We start from the raw sequence: 21791 nt of genomic DNA on the forward strand, positions 1-21791 counted from the left end.
GAATGTAAATTGTTGCAGCCATTGTGGAAAACAGTATGGAGGTTCCTAAAAAACTAAAAATAGAACTACCATATGATCCAGCAACTCCCCTCCTGGGTATATAGCCAAAGGAAATAAAAATACTAATTTGAAAAGTACATGCACCCCAATGTTCACAGCAGCATTATTTACAATAGCCAAGACATACATAGAAGCAACCTAAATGTCCATCAACAGATGAATGGATAAAGAAGATGTAGTAATAACATGCACACACATATACACGATGGAATACTACTCAGTCATAAAAAACAATGAAGTGTTGCCATTTGCAACAACATCGATGGACCTTGAGAGTATTATGTTTATTGAAGTAAGTCAGACAGAGAAAGATAAATACTGTTATCACTTACATGTGGAATCTAAAAATCAAACAAATATAACGAAACAGAAACATATTCCCAGATATAGAGAGCAAACTAGTGGTTACCAGTGGGGAGAGGTCAGCAGGAAGAGGCAAGATAAGGGTAGGGGATTAAGATGTACAAACCACTACTTATAAAATAAATAAGGTTCAGGGATATATTGTACAGTGCAAGGAATATAGCTATTATTTTATAGTATCTTTAAATGGAGTATAATCTAGAGAAATGTTGAATCACTATGTTGTACATCTGAAACTAACATAATATTGTAAATCAACTAACCCTCAATAAAAAAAATTTTTTTAAACCTACAGAAGACATGAAACAAAAACCAATATAACTAAAATGAATAAATAAATCGACAGTTACAGGTGGGGACTTCATCCTCTGTCTCAATAATTTATAGAATGAGTAGATAGAAAAATCAGTAAGGACACGGAAGTTTTAAATTGGAAGCACAGCAAAAATAAGTAGGTAAAAGAAAAACAGAGATGAAATAAAATACAAAATGTGGGTTGAAGGCTACTTCCTCTAGAACCCTTTCAAATGCAACTTTGGATTGGCTGAACTGGTAATTTTCTGAGTGTATGTGAAGACAACTCAAGGTGAGGCAGCTTTGAGCCATTTAGACTGGAGGAATTAATGAACTAACAGTGTCATCAATGTGAGGTCTATAACCCTCTTCAATCAGAATTACTAGGGATGCCTATTAAAGAGATAGACTCTTAGGCCCCAGGCTCAGATCTCTTGAATCTAATTTCCAAGGATGAGATCTAAGAATCTACATTTTTAACAATTCTCCCAGTGACTGTTAGGCTCAATGAAATCTGCAAACTACTAGTCAAAAGACAGGATGCCATTCCACCGGCAAGGGAATCCAGCAGAGGTGATTCAGAGGCTGAAGAGTATTCCGCTGTCCTTAGTTCACCTGGAAAGGTATTCATATTTTTCAACCTCAGAGTCTACAGAAGGAATTAAGGTTTCTGCAGTGTGATACTTCATTGTGATTCCCTGAACTCTCAGGGGTGATAAAGCTGGTTTAAGATGAGAACATAGATGTATACATAGAGGGGGGTGGGGGGCTGGGGGGAGTGGGAGTGGGAGGAATATGTGTGTATGTACGTGTCATGTGCATATATGGTCATCGAATTTAGGCTGAAGTAATTTTGGTAGAATCATAGCCTCCTACTCTTGTTTTTCAAAAATACAACAGGTCAACCACACACTTTTTAATTTCCAGAAGCTAGGCTTGGCTTCTAGTTCAAGAGCCAGTATACCAGCCTGACTTAAATACAACAGCTAACATGTATTAAAACCAGGCTCTGTGCTAGGCGCTCTACATGTGTATTTCAACAGAATCTTCAAATATCCCTGTGAAGCAGGAATTATTATCCCCATTTACAAAGAAGCTGGGCCACACAGCAATTATAACTTGCCCAAAGTCATACAGTTATGGTAAATCAAAGATTCAAACTAAGGGAATTTGACAACAAAGATCTTTTCTCTGGGCCCACTTGGCTTTTACTGTTAATGCTGGATAAGGAATGGCCACTTCAGACCCCTGGAGTAAGGGTAGATTCACATTTGAAGCTAGACCTTGTACTAGGTGCCAGAATCTAGCTGCCATCCCTACCACTGCTGGTTCAACTGCAGGTCAATTAAGAGAAATTCCTCAAAGTTTTCAAGCTGAGGTCTGCACTGTAAGAGGAATTATGGGCCACTTCTTTTTTGTCAATGTGGCAGAAAATCCAGAACACTACTAGCTCTGCCTTGACTGAAAACTGAGCCGTCTTTAAGAAAGCTGTAAAGTTCTCTAGTGTATCAAAAATCCTGATACCTGGTAGATGTTTTAAACGAGCTTTTGGGGTGGACTCAGCACCCCCTACATCTGGTGACAAGATCTGCACAATAAAAAACAGTAGATGCTTAAGAATTTAGAACGCTTTTATGGGAAAGAATTCTTCCTTTTCCACAGGCAGTAGCTTTCTGAGGGAATGACTAGTGCACTTCTCTGGGGTCCAAGCCAGGAAGACTCAAGATAGTACAGCTCTTTCAGGGGTCTGAAAGACTAGGCAAAAATCAGTCACAGTTTCTCACAAGAGAAGGCAACAGCTATAGAAGTTCTAGGGCTGTACCTCACAGTTGATTATCAAGATAGCAGGCCAAGAAATTGCTACGTCAGGAAAGAGACTACAAACTGGAACAGGAGAGTTGAAATCCAAGAATGTCAAGTGAGTTGTAAATTTGAAAGGATAGCAGAGGGAGGAAAATGAAGAAATAAAAACAGTTGTTATATATAACTTACTATTTGTCATGGATGTTTCAAGATCTTCAAATATTTTAACTTATTACAACAATTCTAAAAGGTAGGTACTCTTATCCACATTTTACAGAAGAAGAAACATGGAGCATTTAAGTTGCCCAAAGTGACACAGATAGTACATAGAAAAGCTGCGATTTGGACCTAGTTTGCCTCCAGTGGTTATTTACATTCATAATCACTGTACAACACTGCCTCTCTAGAAAAACTGGTATGAACTGAAACGGAGGTGGCAGAGATGAAATTGATGAGCTGAGGTAGGATTAAGAGTTGATCTGAAAACAAATGTTGTGAATCAGGTCCACCCTTTATGTTGTGATCTACCATACACTTTGATGGGTTCTAGGTCTGTCCCTAAAAGACAGAGTCCTGGCAGGCTAGCATAATTCTAAAAAATTCAACACAGTATTCTAGGATTAGGGATATTCACTATGTATGAGGTACAGTTACACCCTTCTCCCCCACCAAAAAAGTGTAACAGATAATGTAGTTTACACAAAATAATATGAGGCTAAATAGTAAGCAGGTTAAAGAATAAACTGCAATAAACTGCAACTATATTCAAAGGTATTCTAAAATATAAGGTCCCAATTTTTTTCTAGTGAAAGGCAAACAGCAGAACCATGGGTAGTGGTGCTAGTCTTAAACAAGAAGAGTAAGCACAGTGGCTATACAATGAAAATGTCGAGCAAAGGCAAGAATCGATTCATAAACATTACAGACACGTACACCTGTCTCATTTAGTGCCAGACATGTATACGGGTTCATTTCAGTAGTGGAGAGCCAGCATGGAAGAGGGAGTGCCATTGAAAGTGCTTGAGCAGTGTACTGTGCTTTCCTCAGGCTGAGTGGTCCTCGACAATCTCTTTGAAGTAGACTCTCCTTGCAATATCTTTGGATTCACAGCAAAGATTTCATTTTCCAAACCATAAACAAACGTGGGGGGTACTTAACATTAACATATATATCAGCTGTTAAAATACAAGTTTTCCTGAAGATCTACGTGGGTGAATCAGGTAGAAACGGGATACCCGGGGCCTACTTATAAGCGATTCTATAGAATGAGAAGCAAATAATGTATTCAGTCGATAAAATATTAACTGAAAGTTGATTATCTATAGTAAGTAGTAAAATACAAGGCGGGATTGCATTTAACTACGTATATCAAGGCTCAGAAGTAATTCTAACTCTGCTCCTTGTGCTTCACCTAAAGTTATTTTTGCAGCTCCTTCCACGGCATGTGATTTAGAGTCTTATGTTTTAGTGTAGTTCATCCAGTTCTTTGTTCTATATCATGTGTCCCAAGAACTACCTGCATCGATGTTCAGAAGGATGGTTCACTGAGAAGTAGCCAAAGGGAGAATAGTAATATTACAGAGTTTTCCATTCATATAGTTAAAATTCTATGATAGCAAATAAAAGCTTAACTCTCAACTATTTGGAAAAGCCATCCATTCAGATGGAATTTATATTTCTCAAAGATTCCAGATACCTGAGGTCCGTGGGTACAGAAATACTAATAACATTGTAATTTCCAAAGACTGGCCTTGCCCCCAACAGTCAGTGAAGAGAGTTTATTTGAACACACAAGTGTAATGATTATAAAGATTATGCAGATACAGTTAAATGTAACAAGATATTAGAACAAATATTAATGATTGTATAGTTTATTCTTATCGTATGGTAATCTGGCAAAATTAGAAAGCAGTACATAACACAGAATTACTTTTATATGATCATACCAATATTTCTACCATTTTCCCTTAGTTCTCTAGCACAGGCAATTTCTATGTTTCACCACTTTGAATTCCACGTGTCCCCTAATCCAGGGACATCAAAAAAGTATCTGTATTACGCTTTTCATCCCATTAATCCACTCTTGTGTCAGTGGTTCAACATCTTTTATAGGCACAATTTCCCTTTACCAAGGCAAACTCATTGTAGGTTAAATATAGTGACTATAAAAATGTTTTTCCTTGTTTTACTTTTTAACTGAGCTTTTAGGAATGTACTGTGGCAAAAAAAAGAAGAGACTGTATCTATAACCTTCATCAGTGTTGAAGTTCTTCCTGATAAAGTGCACAGTTTAAATTTCATCAGACTCATGAAAAGATAAAGGTCTTGGATCAGACTGCCCAACAATCAGGGATTCTAGAACTGCCTACCTCCCCATCTCTTCTGCCAGGAATCTTCATCTTAGGCTTCCTGTGAACACATTCCATACTTCCCTCTCTCCTTTTTATCCCCCTACTCTCCTCACCCAGTGACCATAATTCTCAGAGGATTCCATGACCAGCACAGCATATCCAGCTTTTCCTTGCTCTCTACAGAAAAGAATCAGCCGTAGGGTTTCAGACATCAAAGATCTTAGCAAAGCAGAAATTACAGGGTGTAATGTGAAGATAAAAGACCCAGGGAATAAAATTTGGAAGAGGGAAGAGTAGAAAAAGTCTTTTTTTATGGCAAAATAGTAAAGGAGGAAACAAGAGGGTGATGACAGATGGAGGAAAGAAAAGCATACTAATCACTCTGAACATTTATATAAAGTAACTTGCACAACATGCATTATCACATTTGAGCCATACACAAACAAGGTGGATCAATAACTGATATTAAATCAGTTTTTAAACTAATGGTACAATGCAAAGGGAAAGAAAAGTCCTGAATGCTTTGGTCAGGTAGTGCCAAGTCCTGCCCTCCACACAAGTCACCCACTAGTCATTCATATCTTTGTGCTATTTCAGTAGGTCTCTGAAACAAAGTCTAAAGCAGGCTTGATCTGGAATGGAGCTCTCAGAAGATTTCTGCCAGGGTTCTAAAACCTGAACAGTCAGAATTCCAGTGCAGCCCAAGGCTGCTTTCCAGGCTGAGCTAGTGGGAGATAATGCAGTTAAAAAGAGTAAAAGATAAAAGTCTCCCAAATTTTTCAGAGTCAGGCATCTCTAGTCCCTATAGCTCTGCTTTACTGAAGGCAGAAACTGATCAAGAAAGAGTACCTTCTACCAGCTTGGACTCTATTACTTTCCCCTGATGCCTTGTGCTTCATAAAGGATTATTACTTATTAAGGTTATTAACCCTTGAATGAAAAAGACCTAAGAGATGGTTACAGCTATGCCAAGTTAATAAAAATCATATAATTTGGGTACTTGAAGAAAAAGCCCTAATTTTTCTATCTTTTTATTGGGATAACACTTTCCAATATTTTATTGGGATAATAATATTTTCTCTTCAACATATCATGAAGACTGATTAATTTCTTAAGTGTTTGAAACTGCAAATGGCTTAGAATTATAATCATGTACATAGGCCTGACAGTACACAAAATGGGGGAAGGGCAGGGGTGAGGGAAGCTGTGGCTTATAACTAATGACTGCTTCTGGAAACTACACATTCATATAAATATTTGGTCAATTAAATAACTAATTTAGGACTTCCCTGGTGGCGCAGTGGTTAAGAATCTGCCTGCCAATGCAGGGGACACAGCTTTGATTCCTGGTCTGGGAAGATCCCACATGCCGCAAAGCAACTAAGCCCGTGTGCCACAACTACTGATGCCACATGCCATGGCTACTGAAGCCCGTGCAGCTAGAGCCCGTGCTCTGCAACAAGAGAAGCCACTGCAATGAGAAGCCTGCGCACTGCAACGAAGAGCAGCCCCTGCTCACCGCAACTAGGGAAAGCTTGCATGCAGCAATGAAGACCCATCACAGCCAAAATAAAAATAAAATAAAGTTAAAAAAAATAACTAATTTAGTCAATGAATGGATACTACCTATTCCCTAGTGCACACTGCACACATCATTGCTATCAGAATTGCTTTAAAACTATTCTTTTGTTTGTTTTTTGTTTTGTTTGTTTTTGTTTTTTTAGTTTTTGGCTGCATTGGGTCTTCGTGCTCCATGGCATGTGGGATCTTCCCGGACAAGGGCTTGAACCCGTGTCCCCTGCATTGGCAGGTGGATTCTTAACCACTGCGCCACCAGGGAAGTCCTAAAACTATTAACTCATCAAATATCTCTATAATGTTCCAAATGCCTTCCCATAGCCTACTACTAAATGCTTCAGCCATTTCTTGTTATTATTCTTGACAAACGTTTCACCTGTGATGAGGTAAAGGCCAGTGACAACAAACCCTGGGTACTCAACAGTTTGAATACCCAGTCTTATTAACCTTCACGTGGGTTTCTACAAGTAAGGTATAAAGTTTTCTGAGACCCACACAGATATAGTTAACACCTAGTACTTTGTGTCTACTATTGTTCTAAGCATGTTATAATAATAATTCTCAAAACAAGCCTATAAGGTGGCTACAAGCAGCTTAGTTAAAACACAGGGAGCGGGCTTCCCTGGTGGCGCAGTGGTTGGGAGTCCGCCTACCGATGCAAGGGATGCGGGTTCGTGCCCCGGTCTGGGAGGATCCCATATGCCGTGGAGTGGCTGGGCCCGTGAGCCATGGCCGCTGAGCCTGCACGTCCGGAGCCTGTGCTCCGCAACGACAGAGGCCACAGCAGTGAGAGACCCGCGTACCGCAAAAAAACCCAAACAAACACAGGGAGCAAGGGAGTTCACTTAGCCATTATCAGCAATGATTAGCTTTTATCTAAAATGTCTACATGAATTGAGAAAAATATCTCAACAGTCAATAAACAAAAATAAGTTTCCTACAATTAAAGTTTTCACATGTAATAATATTGGCTTCCTAGCTATGGTAGACAAAAATTTTGTTCCCCTTCCAATTCATGTACCCCAAATTGGTTCAAATTTTATCTGTTAGTAAGAATTCAAAAGGAAAAGTAAATATAAATTAAATTAACACCTTTCTTTTAGACTAGGCATAGATAGCTAACGTATTGGCTTCAATACCCAGATAAAGTGTACTTAGGTCACAAAAGTCACTAGAATCCTACCACCATTGTATGTAGGAACACATTGGACTCTTTTTTAACCTTTCATTACCACTATTTGGAAAATTTCCAGAAAGGTTTAAAAAGAAAAGTAAAAAGGAGGAAGGTGAAGAGCTGCAAAGTTCATAAGAGTCCTTCCATTTGAAGAAAGGCTGAAGAGACCATACTGGGACTGAACCCTCCTGAGATGGTGTGAAAACTTACATAATACACAAAGACCTGAAGAGCCAATTAGAACAAAGTTACATGGGATTTTGTGAGAAGTAGTAAATTATGGACAAAAAGCACTATTTTCCTTTCAACTCATACGGAGGCTTGGGACACCCACAGGATTGTATCTTGCAGAAAACTACCTAGAAAATGCTAAAATGGAGTCAAAATAGGTGTTGCTGTTATGCCAGTAAACGAAAATTAATTTATAAGCTATAATTGGTCTGTCTATTGGTGATCTGATTTAGGAAAGAAGATTTGAGAAGACTAAGCTTTTCCTTTCCGGTTAATTTTTGTAGACCCTAACTGTTCCTCGATTTATGACACTAGCATTCTAATGATATCCTCCAACTGTCCAATTCAACCTTCGTGTTGTCACTAATCATCTAAGTAATAGAGAACCTTCAAGTGTTTGGTTCCCTGATACAGGGTAAAGTCCAAACTCCTTAGCACTGCATGCCTACCCTCTTCCTTTCCTAGCTACTCTCCCAAATGCACCATTCACAGGCAGATGCTTCCTTCACTATCACCTCATGTCCCTAATCAAACACGTCTGTCTCTGTGGTGGTCAAATCCCAAACCTAAGCTGTGTGGTTTGACCCCTGCAGGTATAGCCCTAATTTCCTCAAAGTGCCATGAGGTTTAATGCTTCTGTATCCTTGCATATGTTACTTCATCTGGCTGGTATGCCTTTCTCTCCATCTCCCTGGTTCTTCTGTCTGATTAAATTCATCCCTGAAGACTCAGTCCCACATAATCTGAGAAGCTTTTCTGACATCCTCATCCCTAGATGGGTCAGATGCTCTTTGGACACTGGGCTGTATTCCCCCACTAGACTATGAACTTCTTTACCACTTTCTAGGTGACTGACCTTGGACAAGTTCATTAATTTCACTGAGCCCGCTTCTTCATATAAAGAACATTAGCATTCATTTGCTGCTATCACTATGAAATAATGAATGTGAAAAATCACTTTGTAGACAGTCAAGCACTGTGTAAGCATTAACAATCTTATCATAAACCAAAAGAGCACACAGTATTCTAGGTGAATACACTTCAGTTGATCTAAAGGTAAGATTCATCTCTTGGTTTCCAGGCCTCTCCAAGGATGCCCTGCATTTTATCCAACTTTATGACTCCAATTAAGTCCTTGTGCTTCTATCTTCAAAGGAAAAAAAAAATCTATCATGATGTCTAGGTCATCTGAAGAAAAGACTTAGTGGTAAGCTCCTCAAGGGTAAGGATTGTCCTTTTTTTTTCACCTTTCCTATTGCCTTCACAAGAGTACTGCGTGATGTACAAATACTGGTAAAAAGGAAAAAGATGAATGAGTGAGCGAATACAAGCATATCTTGTCCTTAGTGAGCTTATAATCAAAAGGAGTGAGTGATGTGACAAGTCCCATATGAATCTGGCCTTGTGAAAGTGGTAACAAATGCCTTCAATGTCATCTTAAAGTGTAGTAAGAAACTGAATTTCCTGCTATGCTTATTTTGTTTGGTGATTTCATACATATTGTAATTGCTATCTTAGTGACTCATGCTTAACGTGAATGTTTTAACATTATAGAATCGCTTATGCAATTCAATACCTACTTTAAAAAATATTTTCTGCACTAGGCCCTATGAGAATATGAAGACAAAGGTGATGGACTTTGCCCAGAAGATGCTAAACATACAGAAAGGAAGCTAAGTCATCAATACATATAATTAATACAAGGCAGAATGTTGTAAGATGTACGGAAGACATCTGAGCTAGGCCACTGGGACCATAAAAATTATAGCTATATATTACAAATTACTGGGGGCCAATAGCTTCTTCTATTATAGAATATTATATACATGTATATATATAAAACATTTGCTACATGCAATGGTGGATATTTCTGACGGCCTTCCTCCTTAACCTAATTACAAACCTAACTGTGTTGTTGTGTAATGAATAAGGACTTACTGTTAACACCTACATCACACGTGTGTACCAAGCACAGTTCCAAGACGCTTAGGTATATTGCCTCATTTAATCTCCACAACAACCCTACGAAGTAGATACAGTAATCCCTATTTTACAGAGGAGAAAACCAAGGCATAAACCTTGTACCTTTTCAAGGTTTAGAGGCAAAAATGGAAAGATGTAAACAGGACCTGAGAGAGAAAAACGAGTATTCCACATAGAGAGAGTGAGCGGACTCCACCTGCCACAAATGCTTCGACCAGTGCTTTCCACCTCCCCCAAACGCACCCACTGGGAACAACCTATCTCCTTTCCCTTCCCGCCAGGGATTAATTTTCTTTTCCCAAGTCCATAACTGAACGGCTGATTCAGATTCTCTCAAACGTTCCCAATCCAGAGGGCAGACTGGTATTTAAATCATAGGCAGTTCAGGGTAAATGAGACCGAATCAGATCCCGGGGTGGACGAAGCTCAGGTAGGATCACGAAATTAAAGCTTTGGCGCTGGCCATCCGTTCCTGGATCACCTCCAGGGGATGGCAGCAGCACCCGGCTGACCCAGGGGGCGCTACCCCGGCAGTATCCCCCAGGCGGCTGGGGTTTTGCCATCTGCTCGCTTTACCCTTCACCTGCCGGCGCTGCCTGCACGGTCTCCACCCTACTCGGACCAAACGCCAGGCCTCACGCGCCTCGCTCTCTCCGCGGTCAAGTTCCAAACCCACCCGGGTGCGTGTCGGCCCCCGCAGAGGCAGCCCGTCCCGCTCCCTCCCCCGGCCGGCTACTCACGGTTCCAATACACCGGGTAGCATTCTCCTTGGGTCACATCCACCTCGTAGAGGCCGCCCCGCACACACACCCGCTCGATGTTCACCAGCTCCTCCATCTCGCGCCCGTGCCCGGCAATGCGCGGGCAGAAGCCGCAGACGCGGTCCTCGGCGTCGTCCTCCAGGGAGCTGGAGGCCGGCCCCGCGGGGGAGGCCGGGCCGCCCACATGGTCGCCGTCCGGGTCCTGCGCCCGGGCCCGGGCCCCGGTGGCCTGCAGCAGGGTTCGGAAGGCGAGCTCGATGCGGAGGGAGTCGTAGCCGATGAAAGGCTTCCAGGTCTTCTTGTCCTCCCTGTAGAACCAGCGAACCTCCTCCGGGCCCAGCTCCGTCACCACCTCGTAGCGGTGCCGGGCGGCCGCGCCGCCGAGCCGAGTGCGCTTCCTCTCCCCGGGCCCCCCTGCCGCCGTCCCGCCGCCCCCCGAGTTCGTCGGGACCAGCGGCGGCTGCTGCGGCGGGTGCAACGACGAGGAGCTGCCGCCGCCACCACTCTCGCCCTCGCTGTAGTAGCGCAGTGAGGAGCCCGACTCGGCCGAGCTCAAGTCATAGTTCTCGTCACTGAGGCAGGGGTCCAGCGCCAGGTGGTGGTTGTGGTCCTCCGCTCCCGACGCCAAATGCAGTCCGGGCTCCCCGCGCAGCAGGGCCAGGGGCACCTCGTCGTAGCCCGGGTCCCCGGCGGGCAGGTGGTCGAAGCAGCAGACGCTGTCGCCGAACGCCGGCTCCGCATCCGAGCCCAGCTCCCAAGCGGCGGCAACGCCGCCGCCGCCGCCCCGGCCGTTATGCTCGGGGTTTCGGGGAGGCCCGTGGCCCGGGTAATTCATGCTGTGGAGATGCCACCGGCTGCCCGGCCCGGCGCCGAGCCGTGGCCCACAGCGCTTCCGCCACACATTCAACGCCGCCGCCCTCTCCACCAGGAGTTTTTAATCTTTCAAATCCTGACCGGGGCTGTGGCGGCAGCGGCGGCGGCTCCGCCTCCACCGAGGCCCCCGGCCGCCGCAGTCGTGTTCCGCCGCCCGCCCCATTGTCACGCAGCTCGACGTAGGTGGCGCTTGGCCCGGAGCCCCGCCCCGCCGGCCGCGTGTGCAGTCCCGGAAGTCCCTTCTCAGCCCAAGCAGTGCGGGAGCCGCGCCTTTTGCCGTTCCCGCCGCGGGAGAGGGGTCAGCTCATGATTCCTCAATTCCCTTCGTCTCCTCTCCCTTCTCCCTGCCTCGGACCCCGCCCTTCTGAGGGTCAGAGCCCAGGTGTGGAGAAGCTTTAGCTGACTCATCCTTGTAATGCGGGTCTCGAGCCCAAAGCCTTAAGCTACCTGTCGAGAGGGCCCTGGGAAACTGGATTCTCCTGACACTGCTTTTGTGACCTTAGGCCTGCCTGCAGCCCCAGCTGGACCTTATCAATCACCTGGTTCTGGTCCCTCCAGAATTGTCGGCCTACGCGAGGGCACTCCACCGCTTGCCCACTGATTGCTTACGTGGCGCCACCACTCCCACTCAAACCCAAGTCTAAATCTCCCTTCATATGCCATCTCATATTACTGCTTGTCTTGCAATACTTATTTCCTGTTTTCTCAACCTCATTGTAAGGCCCCTGTTGGAGACCAAGTCGATATGTCTCAATCTCTCCCACACAGTGGATGCACCGTCAATGCTGATTATAATGGTGTCAAGCACAGCCAGGTGTGATAGATTACTGGATTGAAAACCAGAAAACCAGGTTCTAGACTTAGTTTTGATAACTAACTGCAGGCTGGTCACTTAATCTCCATCTGTTTGGTTTCCTCATCTGTAAAATTAAATGATTATTGGACTAGATGCTCTCTTAAAGTCTCTTATAGCAATGGAATTCTGTAACCTTTTTGTAAAAAATTAATATTTATTTATTTATTTGGCTGTGCCAGGTCTTAGTTGCAGCACATGGGGCCTTTTTAGTTGCGGCATGCGGGATCTAGTTCCCTAACCAAGGATAGAACCCGGGTCACCTGCAGAACCCGAACCTGTTCTCCATGCACCTCTGATTCTGTAGCTTATTTCCTGGGATCAGGTTGCATGCTGAGGCTCCCCTATGCGGTTCTTTCATATTACAAAAAAAGTTTTATAAGCCAATCACCCTATGTTAAGAATCCAGAGAAAAACAGTCTCCAACGTCAGTATTCTCAATTCAAGATCAGACAATATTCAGTTTCTTTTTCCTCCATTTGTGGTGGAATCAGACTGATAGAGCATTTTTTTTCTTGCTGCTGGAATCTAACCTGAGATTGCCATTATTTAAAACAGGACAGTCTGGGACTTCCCTGGTGGTGCAGTGGTTAAGAATCGGCCTGCCAATGCAGGGGACACAGGTTTGATCCCTGGTCTGGGAAGATCCCACATGCCGCAGAGCAACTAAGCCCACATGCCACAACTACTGAAGCCCTCGCACTCTAGGACCCCCGAGCCACAATTACTGAGCCTGTGTGCTGCAACTACTGAAGTCCATGTGCCTAGAGCCCGTGCTCTGCAACAAAGAGAAGCCACAGCAGTGAGAAGCCTGCGCACAGCAACGAAGAGTAGTCCCCGCTTGCCGCAACTAGAGTAAGCCCACGTGCAGCAACGAAGACCCAACGCAGCCAAAAATAAAAAACAAAACAACAAAAAAAGGACAATCTCTAGCTTGTATGCGTTTGAAAAAAGGCATTGCTTCCCATGGGCAGATACAAAACAATGTTGGCAGTCATGGCTTGGTAAGTAGAGCATAGGCTGGATTTCTGCTCCAATTTGTGCCCTTGGCTGGATAATCTTGCACAGTGAACAACCCGCCCAACTGGACACTGCAGCCCTGACTCAAAGCACATAAGATCAGAGCCCTTGTTTCTGTTTATATTGCTTTCTGAGTACCTGCATGTCAATTTCTTCTCCAGTCTTTCTATGGACAACTTTCAGAATCTGAAATTAGGTCTGAACTTTGATCTATTTGCTACCCATAACAGCATTCATTCTACAGTGTTTTGATGGTCACCTATGTGCCAGGTATCTCTGTGCTAGGTTCCGATACAAAAGAGAATGGGAGAGACTCAGTTCCTTCTTCAAGGACATTAATGCCTAGTGGGGGATACATACAAGTAAACAGATACATTATAGTACAGTGTGCAAAGTACTATAAAGGTTATTTAATATACAGGATATCACAACATTTAAAATATCTCTATCCCTTTAGGTTTCTTGATGGACTACCTGTATAGCTACCTGGTCAGAGTATTTTAGCTAAATTCTAACTCTTAAGGACAGTACAATTCCCACTAATGAATATTATCCTCTGTAAAAAAAAAAAAGAAAAAAATTATTCCCTTCCCTGTACTGAATGAATGTTCCTATTGTTTAAATGTTGTGCTTATTAGGTTATGCTGAGAAGATTATCCTCTTGGAGACCATTGCATAAGGCCACAATTTTTTAGGCAGCATGATCTTTCTTGAAGAAAATGTTGATCCTCAGAGATGATGAACAAAATCACTATCCATTTGGCAGGAGTAGGGAAACTCAGGTTCTCTCCTGACCTCACTATCTTGATTTAGACCTTGGTGAGGGCAGATATCAATCAGTATTTGTGGGAGTTAGTTGAGATTGCCTCTGTCCCTTGGAAATGAGCTGGGACCAGAAGGACAGAGCCATGTAGCCAACCTCAGGCTGACAGTGAATAAAAGATATTTGAAAGTATAATACCTAATTTCACATAACTGTATGTGTTTATTTCATTGTTATTCCTCAGCCATATCAAGGTAAAAGCCACAAACCTGCTCTATTCAACGTCTTCTGCTTTAAGAAGTCATCTTTTATCTGATCCTTCCTGCTACCACTATCCTACCTTTGCTTTCTAGAGCATCTTTTCCGATCACATGATCCTGACAAGAGGGGGAAGTGTTCCTCTATTCCAGTCCCAACCTGTTGGAACAGGTGTCAGGTGGGTCCTCACCACTCTACATTATTGGTGTATGCGATTCACACAGCAGTATCTGAACTTCCATGGTTGTATGCAAAGCATTCTATTTTTTTTTAATAATTACCCAAGACCAAGCCTTCTTCACATAAGCCAAATAAGTATGATCGATTCAGACTTTTGGCTTTTGTGGACCCATGCTGCTGCAATAACCAGGTGGATGTGGAGCCAAGCCTGGAAAGTTCTCATTGGTTGGGAGAGAAAAAGAGGCAAAGCCAGCTGGTTTGTAGTACAATAGACTGAAGCATCTCATCTGCACATCTTGCCATGCTCTATTTACTATTGGGCATATGGCAGGGGCTATCTAGCAATAACAGCCATCTTTCCCTCACCACTTCTCAAAAGTTACATGGTGCAATTTTGTGCTACCCTTCCCTTTTCTTCTCTTTTTTTTTGCGGTACGCGGGCCTCTCACTGTTGTGGCCTCTCCTGTTGCGGAGCACAGGCTCCGGACGCGCAGGCTCCGGACACACAGGCAGGCTCAGCGGCCATGGCTCACGGGCCCAGCCGCTCCACGGCATGTGGGATCTTCCCAGACCAGGGCACGTACCCGTGTCCCCTGCATCGGCAGGCGGACTCTCAACCACTGCGCCACCAGGGAAGTCCCCTTTTCTTCTCTCTTAAAGGTTGTCCCTGTTGTCCATTTTAATCCATTTTCACCTGTGTAAAAATATTAGGGTTAGCCTTATGCCATGTAATTTATTATGAGCCTGTAACCCACACCTGCACTTCAAATGGCTTTGTCCAAAGTATATGGCAGAATATTTAGAGTGAAGAAGGTCATTTAACAATACCCTCCATCGCTGTATTTCCTATTTGATAAGCCATCTTCTACATTTAAATGTTTTATTTTTAGGATTACTATTTATTTAGTTTCTTAAAATGTGAGTGTCTTAGTCTCAGGCTGCTATAACAAAATATAATAAACTGGGTGGCTTATAAACAACATTTATTTCTTATAGTTCAGGAGGCTAGTAAGTTCAAGATCATGGTGCTGACAGATACTGTGTCTGGTGAGAGCTTCCTGGTTCATAGATGTTATCTTTTCACTGGGTCTTCACTTATTGGAAGGGGCTGAGGAGCTCTGTGAGCCTTCTTTATAAGGGCCTTCATGACATAATCACCCTCCAAAGATCTTCACAGATGAAGATCTACCCTCCTAATGCCATCACCTTGGGGATTAGGATTTCAACATACGAATTTTGGAGAGACACAAACATTCAGACCATAGCAGAGAGTGTCTTTGGTCACAGACTAAATGGAATGATAAGCTAGCCTGAAGCAGGAAACATTCATTGAACCTGTATAAGATGTCTACAGAGTTTCAGGCATTATCCTAGGCCCTGCAGTGAAGCATTCAACAATCTAGAGGTATCTTTAAATAAACCCAGAATGCCAACTTTTTAGTTCCCGTGAGGAAAATATTGATAACTGTAATGCCAGAATGACCACAGGAGTCATTCTTTCCCTAAAGACAAATCAAAAGAGGAAGCCAAGTTACAATCAAAAGGTAGCTAGGCAAGCAGAAATAACGTAGGAATACATAATGAATAAAGTCATTCATCCTTTTGTTTATTCTTTCAACAAATATTTATTGTCTAGTGCTATTTTGCTGATGGTTTGTTGTTTTTATGTTTAATTGAAGTCACACTTAAGATGTAGAATTATTAAATGCGTTTACTTAAAGATTTGCAAGAAGTCTGCCCACAAAAATGTACTTATCAAAACCTCATAAAAAATTTTTTTGTATTCCTTCTGGAAATAAAGGTCAATGGTATTGAAGGTTTATATTCAAATGAAAGAAAATGTAAATCAATACAATATTCATGCTCAATGGAGGCAGCCGCAAAATCCTCAGCTTGTTTATATCAGAAAGAGCAGATTTAGCTATCTCCCTGACCTTTCATTATAGAAAAGTGAGTTGGACCATAACCATAGGCTGCTGTGAGGTCTACATTATGCAAGCATTATAGATGCATTTGATGACTTTTGTGCTTCACCATTCCTTCCTATCTCATCCCGGGGCTAAACTGAAAATTTAGTATATAAACTGGAAATACAGCAGTTATATAGTATATAACTCATATGGGCCTTCAACACAAAGTAATTGATAAGCATAATATTAGGCTGAGAAAGACTTAAAAGCAGCATCATGTACGCGTATAGTTTATTCTGGTTTTCATATAACAAGAGAAAAAGGAGAGAAGAAAGAAGTTATGTTTCAGTAGGGATTTCCATTAGAGCAACTCTGGGTAATTCGCAGAGTTTTTCAAGGACTGAATGGCAGAATCGATTCGCTGTTTTTGCAACTGCTGCTTAAGAGTGTTTATCCTTACACCATAAAGTCAGCATTTCAAATATAAGGTTTCAGTTTGAATAATATATAATTCTAGACTCACAAGCCCACAGATAAAACCTCTTTCACAACTTTCCCACCAGCTTTTTGATCCACACTAAACAGCTGTCAGGGTAAGGTCATTGATGAATTAAAATGGAATGGTAGGAAAGCAAAGTTCTTCAGGAATACAATCTTCTTCAAGATTTAACAACTTGCATTTTGAATACAAGAAACGAGTAACAACGGCCTTGCCTTTACACTCATTATTTCTTCACTTCTTATGTTTGATTAGTTTGATTCAAACTAATACTTAATCATCAATGAGAGCATACAAATAGTACCTCATCTGAGTATTCATATTACCATGCTTCTCAAGTTAGAAATGATAAACCTTGATCACTCATATAACTGTACTTCCAGGTTAGAAACTATAATCCACAGGTGCTCTTGAGATAATTTTAATAAAGACATAGAGGGACAGTGTATCAGTTCCCTAGGGCTGCCATAACAAATTTCCACAAACCGAGTGGCTTAACACAATAAAAACTTATTCTCTCATAGTTTTGAATGCTAGAAGTCCAAAGTCAGGGTAGGTTCCTTCTGGAGGCTTTGAGGGAGAAACTGTTCCATGCCTCTCTCCTAGCTTCTGATGGTTGCTGGCAATCCTTGGTTTATAGCTGCATCACTCCAATGTCTCCCTCTGTCATCACAAAGACACACTTCTTCCTTGTGTGTTTGTGTCGCTTTGTGTCCTCTCCTTATAAGGACATTAGTCTTTGGAGTTAGGTCCTACTCTAATCCAGTATGACCTCATCTTAAGTAATTACATCTGCAAAGACTCTATTTCCAAAAAGGGTCACATTTTAATGTTCCAGGTGGACAAGAATTTTAGAATATGCAAACACAAGTGTTTAAACAACTTTGTTGAACATATATATAAATAATGATTAGATTACTTTTACTTGGAGCGCTCTTGTATAGGTAAACTAAAATGGTAAGTGTAGGGCTTCCCTGGTGGCGCAGTGGTTGAGAGCCCGCCTGAAGATACAGGGGACACGGGTTTTTGCCCTGGTCCGGGAAGATCCCACATGCCGCAGGGCGGCTGGGCCTGTGAGCCATGGCCGCTGAGCCTGCACATCCAGAGCCTGTGCTCCTCAACGGGAGAGGCCACAGCAGTGAGAGGCCCGTGTACCGCAAAAAAAAAAAAAAAAAAGGGAAGTGTAAAATCATAAATACAGACGCATGAGTTTCAACATTCCAAATACTGAAAAGCATATGGTACAAAGAAGATTTTGCAAAGTGTTTACTACAGTAAGGGCAGTTACTCATTACAAAACAAAAATGATATTTGCAGAGGTTGCTCCAGAAAAAGTGGTTTTTGACTCATTCGGCCATTTCCATTCTCTGCCCATCCAATTATCTGTTCATCTTCTCACCTACTCAACAAGAACTTAAGGTGATTTCTAGAAGTGCATTCAAAACAATGAATATAAGTGAAAAAATTGGATAAAGGGGAAAAGCGAGTTTAGAAAAATAAGAAGTCAGCAAATAAAGCGTACAGGATAAATTCTCATGCATTTGTGAAATAGAGATGGACCACAGTTTGGCTCTGAGCTTTCCAGTATATTAGTTATATGATCCATGGTCTTGATAAAATGAAACAGTTATTGATATCTTTCTTTATATATAAACAAGGAAATAAACATTATTTAGCAAAGGGAATTACTTATTTTCATCTTTAGAATTTTAGATGATAAATATATTATTGTAATACTTTACTATGGATATTCCTTTCCAAAATTTCTCAGAGAAGTCATGGGTTTTCTACAGAACATTTTGGGGGGCGGGCAATGGGAGAGAATATCTTTCCTAAACCCTTACAGAGACATAGTACTAGAAAATACAATTCAAACTGTATTATCTCTGTTTTGAAAACAACACAATAAGAACAAACAAAACAAAAAACTAAACCAGAGTAGGAAGTATCTTGGCATTGGAATAAAAATAGCAGAATGGTTAAATAATCTATTGTACATCTGTGAAACTATGGAACATTAGGCAGAGAGCAATTTAAAAGAATGTATTGGCACAGAAAGATCTCCAAGTCATATTACTAAGTGAAAATAACAAGTTACAGAAGAATTATCTGTGGTTTGATTGCATTTTTACATTAAAAACACAAACCCACACTCTATATGTGTATATAGACACATGTTTGTATATATTCACCTATATCTGTGTAAATAATTGGTAAAAGTTTGAAAGGATAAGCTGCAAATTACCCACATAGTTACTTCTGTATGGTGGAAAGAAAGTGAAGTTGACCTTAAGTTCTATATTAATTGAACTTTATATAAGCATACATTTTATGTTACTTGTATAATTAAAAAATTACTGTACTGATGTTATCATCTTTCTCATATGGTCCCACCAGGGGCTTATCCTGTGTAAGTCTTTTTTAAGTTTTGATGGGAAGGACATTGCAAAGCTCAACCTGCTTCAAAATATTGATATTTCTTCAATAACCTGCCATGGTGAGTCCTTCCTTCCTGGTCTGATATACACCCATAATTTGAGGCACTTTTTTGAGTTATATAATAAAGGTAGGTGTATTGTTCTTGTATATGTACCCTTAAAATGTGTGTAACTGGTATGGCCAGGCTTTTCACTAAGTATAAATGAGGTCATATTAAGTTTTTAATGCACAAATTATTACTTGAGCTCCCACTGACTGGACTGCTAGTCAAACATTTCCCAAGTATTTTCTGTTGTCCCCAAAAGGATGGCTTACATCTGCTCACAATCTGTTCTGTCCACTACAATAATCATCCTCGCCCACCACATTCCATTTCTACTGCTCTGGTAGCACTGTGTCTACCCACGTGCTCTTACTGGCCTCCAAGTATCTTGAAGGAACCTCACTGTCAACTTACTAATGGTGCCATCCTCTCCTGATATTGGCAGTAGCTTTGCCAAGTTGCTGTCTGCAGACTCTCCCTGAGCCTCCACCATCCAGGTGCCAGAGTAGTGCCAGGCTGAGTTGGGAGGAGGAGAGACCAGCCCTCTTCTGGGCTCTGAGCAACACCTTTCACCTGAAACTTAGAGACTCTGCCTAGAGTCACAAAGCTCCCCTTCAACCTCTCCCTTCAATTTCCAGTCCCTAGGGCCAACTCTCAGCTCCCCGCTTCTTCCTGTCTTTCCCCTTCCCAACATAAAAGATGAAGATAAAGCTTGGGGTCAACTAGCACAGAACAGTATGTGTTCAGATCGGAACATGTAGCATCTGTGGTCAAGTTAATATATGAAAAAGGTCAAGCACCTTGATAGCTTCTCCCAAGAACAAAGGAATAGTCTCCGCCAAAGGCAAAGAAAGAAGCCTCCACTTCTGGGTACAAAAGAAACTACAACTCTTATATGACAACCTTCTCACTTATACTCACTGTGTAGGAAAACCCTCAACTTTTCCCCTTCCTCCTGTTAGGGAAAAACCCAGTTCTTCCCTACTGCCTTTTTCTCCTGTGTGTCTCCTTTACCTTCAAACAGAATGCTTCACTTCTGACACTTCTGGTCACCAAATGTGTGGAGGTTTTTCCCCACACCAAGAAATTCTCCATGACACCAGCTGGGTGTCCTACAATTTAACTCAATTCTGACACTATCTACCTGGAGACAGTGTCAGATCCTGCAGGTTAAGGGCTCAGTCCCACAAGCTGCCCCTCCCACCACACTTCAGATGCCAGCTGAAAGTAGTAGGTTCCCAGGTTACCAACCACTTCTGTCTAACTTGGCTGCAAATGGAGATTCCCACAATCTCTCCTAGTTTTAATTTGCTAGAGTGGCTCACAGAACTCAGGGAAACATTTACTTACTTTTACCAGTTTATTAAAGGATATGATAAAGGCTACAGATGAACAGCCAGATGAGGAGATACATAGGGCAAGGGATGTGGGAAAGGGCCTAGAGCTTCCATGCCCTCTCTGAGCCCACACTCTCCTGGCCCCTTCATGTGTTCACCAACCGGGAAGCTCTCCGAACCACATACTTTTGGGATTTTATGGAGACGTCATCATGCAGACATGATCAATCACTAATTCCATTTTCATTTCTTCTCCCTTCTCAAGAGAATGGGGGGGGCAGGGCTGAAAATTCTAAGCTTCCAATCAAGGCTTGGTCTTTAGGGTAACCAGCCCTCATCCAGGAGCTGAATCAGAGTCACTTCATTAGAACAAAAGACATTCCTATCACCTAGGAAATTACAAGGGTTTCAGGAGCTCTGTGCCAGGAGCTGGCAGCAGGGACCAATATGTATTTTCTATTGTCTCCCACTCACCCAGGTTTGAAAAAATCTTAAGGCCCAGGCCCAGCTAGGGCATCCTGGGTACAATGGAAGCTCTGCCATCCAGAAGGAAAAAGATAGCTTTTTTCCATTAACCCAATAAAGTCACAAAAGTTTATCAGATTGGTAAAGGCACAAAGGGTTAAAACTCTTAAGACCAATCAATGTCAGTGTATGAAAGAGTTGGAGCCAGAAAACACTGGGTAGTTCCATATGAATCTGGTAGAAAGCAGGAAGGACAGAGGGTAAGAGGAAAAACTTCCAGAAAAAGATTCTAGACATGAGTTGTGTGGAAGAAAACTCTGGCCCTATCAATTAAGTGATAAATGTTTTGACTTTCTAAATTCACCCATAAGTTAGTATCATCAACAAACTGAAAAAGTTGTCATAAAGATGACTGACATAAGATTATAAATCTTAATAGATAAAGAGTTCCTATTCATAGATTGGAAAAACTAATAAACCTGTCAAAAAACTGGGCAGAAGTTATGAAAAGAAAATTAGCTGAAGAGGGAAAGAAAACTTAAAAATGGTTAAA

At 42.0% G+C, this 21791-nt stretch overlaps 1 protein-coding gene across 1 annotated transcript in view; it reads right to left on the reverse strand.

Annotated features, from left to right (window-relative positions):
* DDHD1 (DDHD domain containing 1) overlaps positions 1-11433 on the reverse strand; it is a gene marked incomplete at both ends in the record, with an annotated part of 90274 nt that extends 78841 nt beyond the window's left edge. Inside the window, one exon of the mRNA XM_079698863.1 lies at positions 10578-11433. Coding sequence (XP_079554989.1) covers positions 10578-11433 — 856 coding nt within the window. The remainder of the gene's footprint in view (positions 1-10577) is intronic.
* Positions 11434-21791: the final 10358 nt, after the last annotated feature.

Source organism: Hyperoodon ampullatus (assembly GCF_949752795.1).
Source record: "Hyperoodon ampullatus genome assembly, chromosome: 3".
NCBI classification, from domain to species: domain Eukaryota; kingdom Metazoa; phylum Chordata; class Mammalia; order Artiodactyla; family Ziphiidae; genus Hyperoodon; species Hyperoodon ampullatus.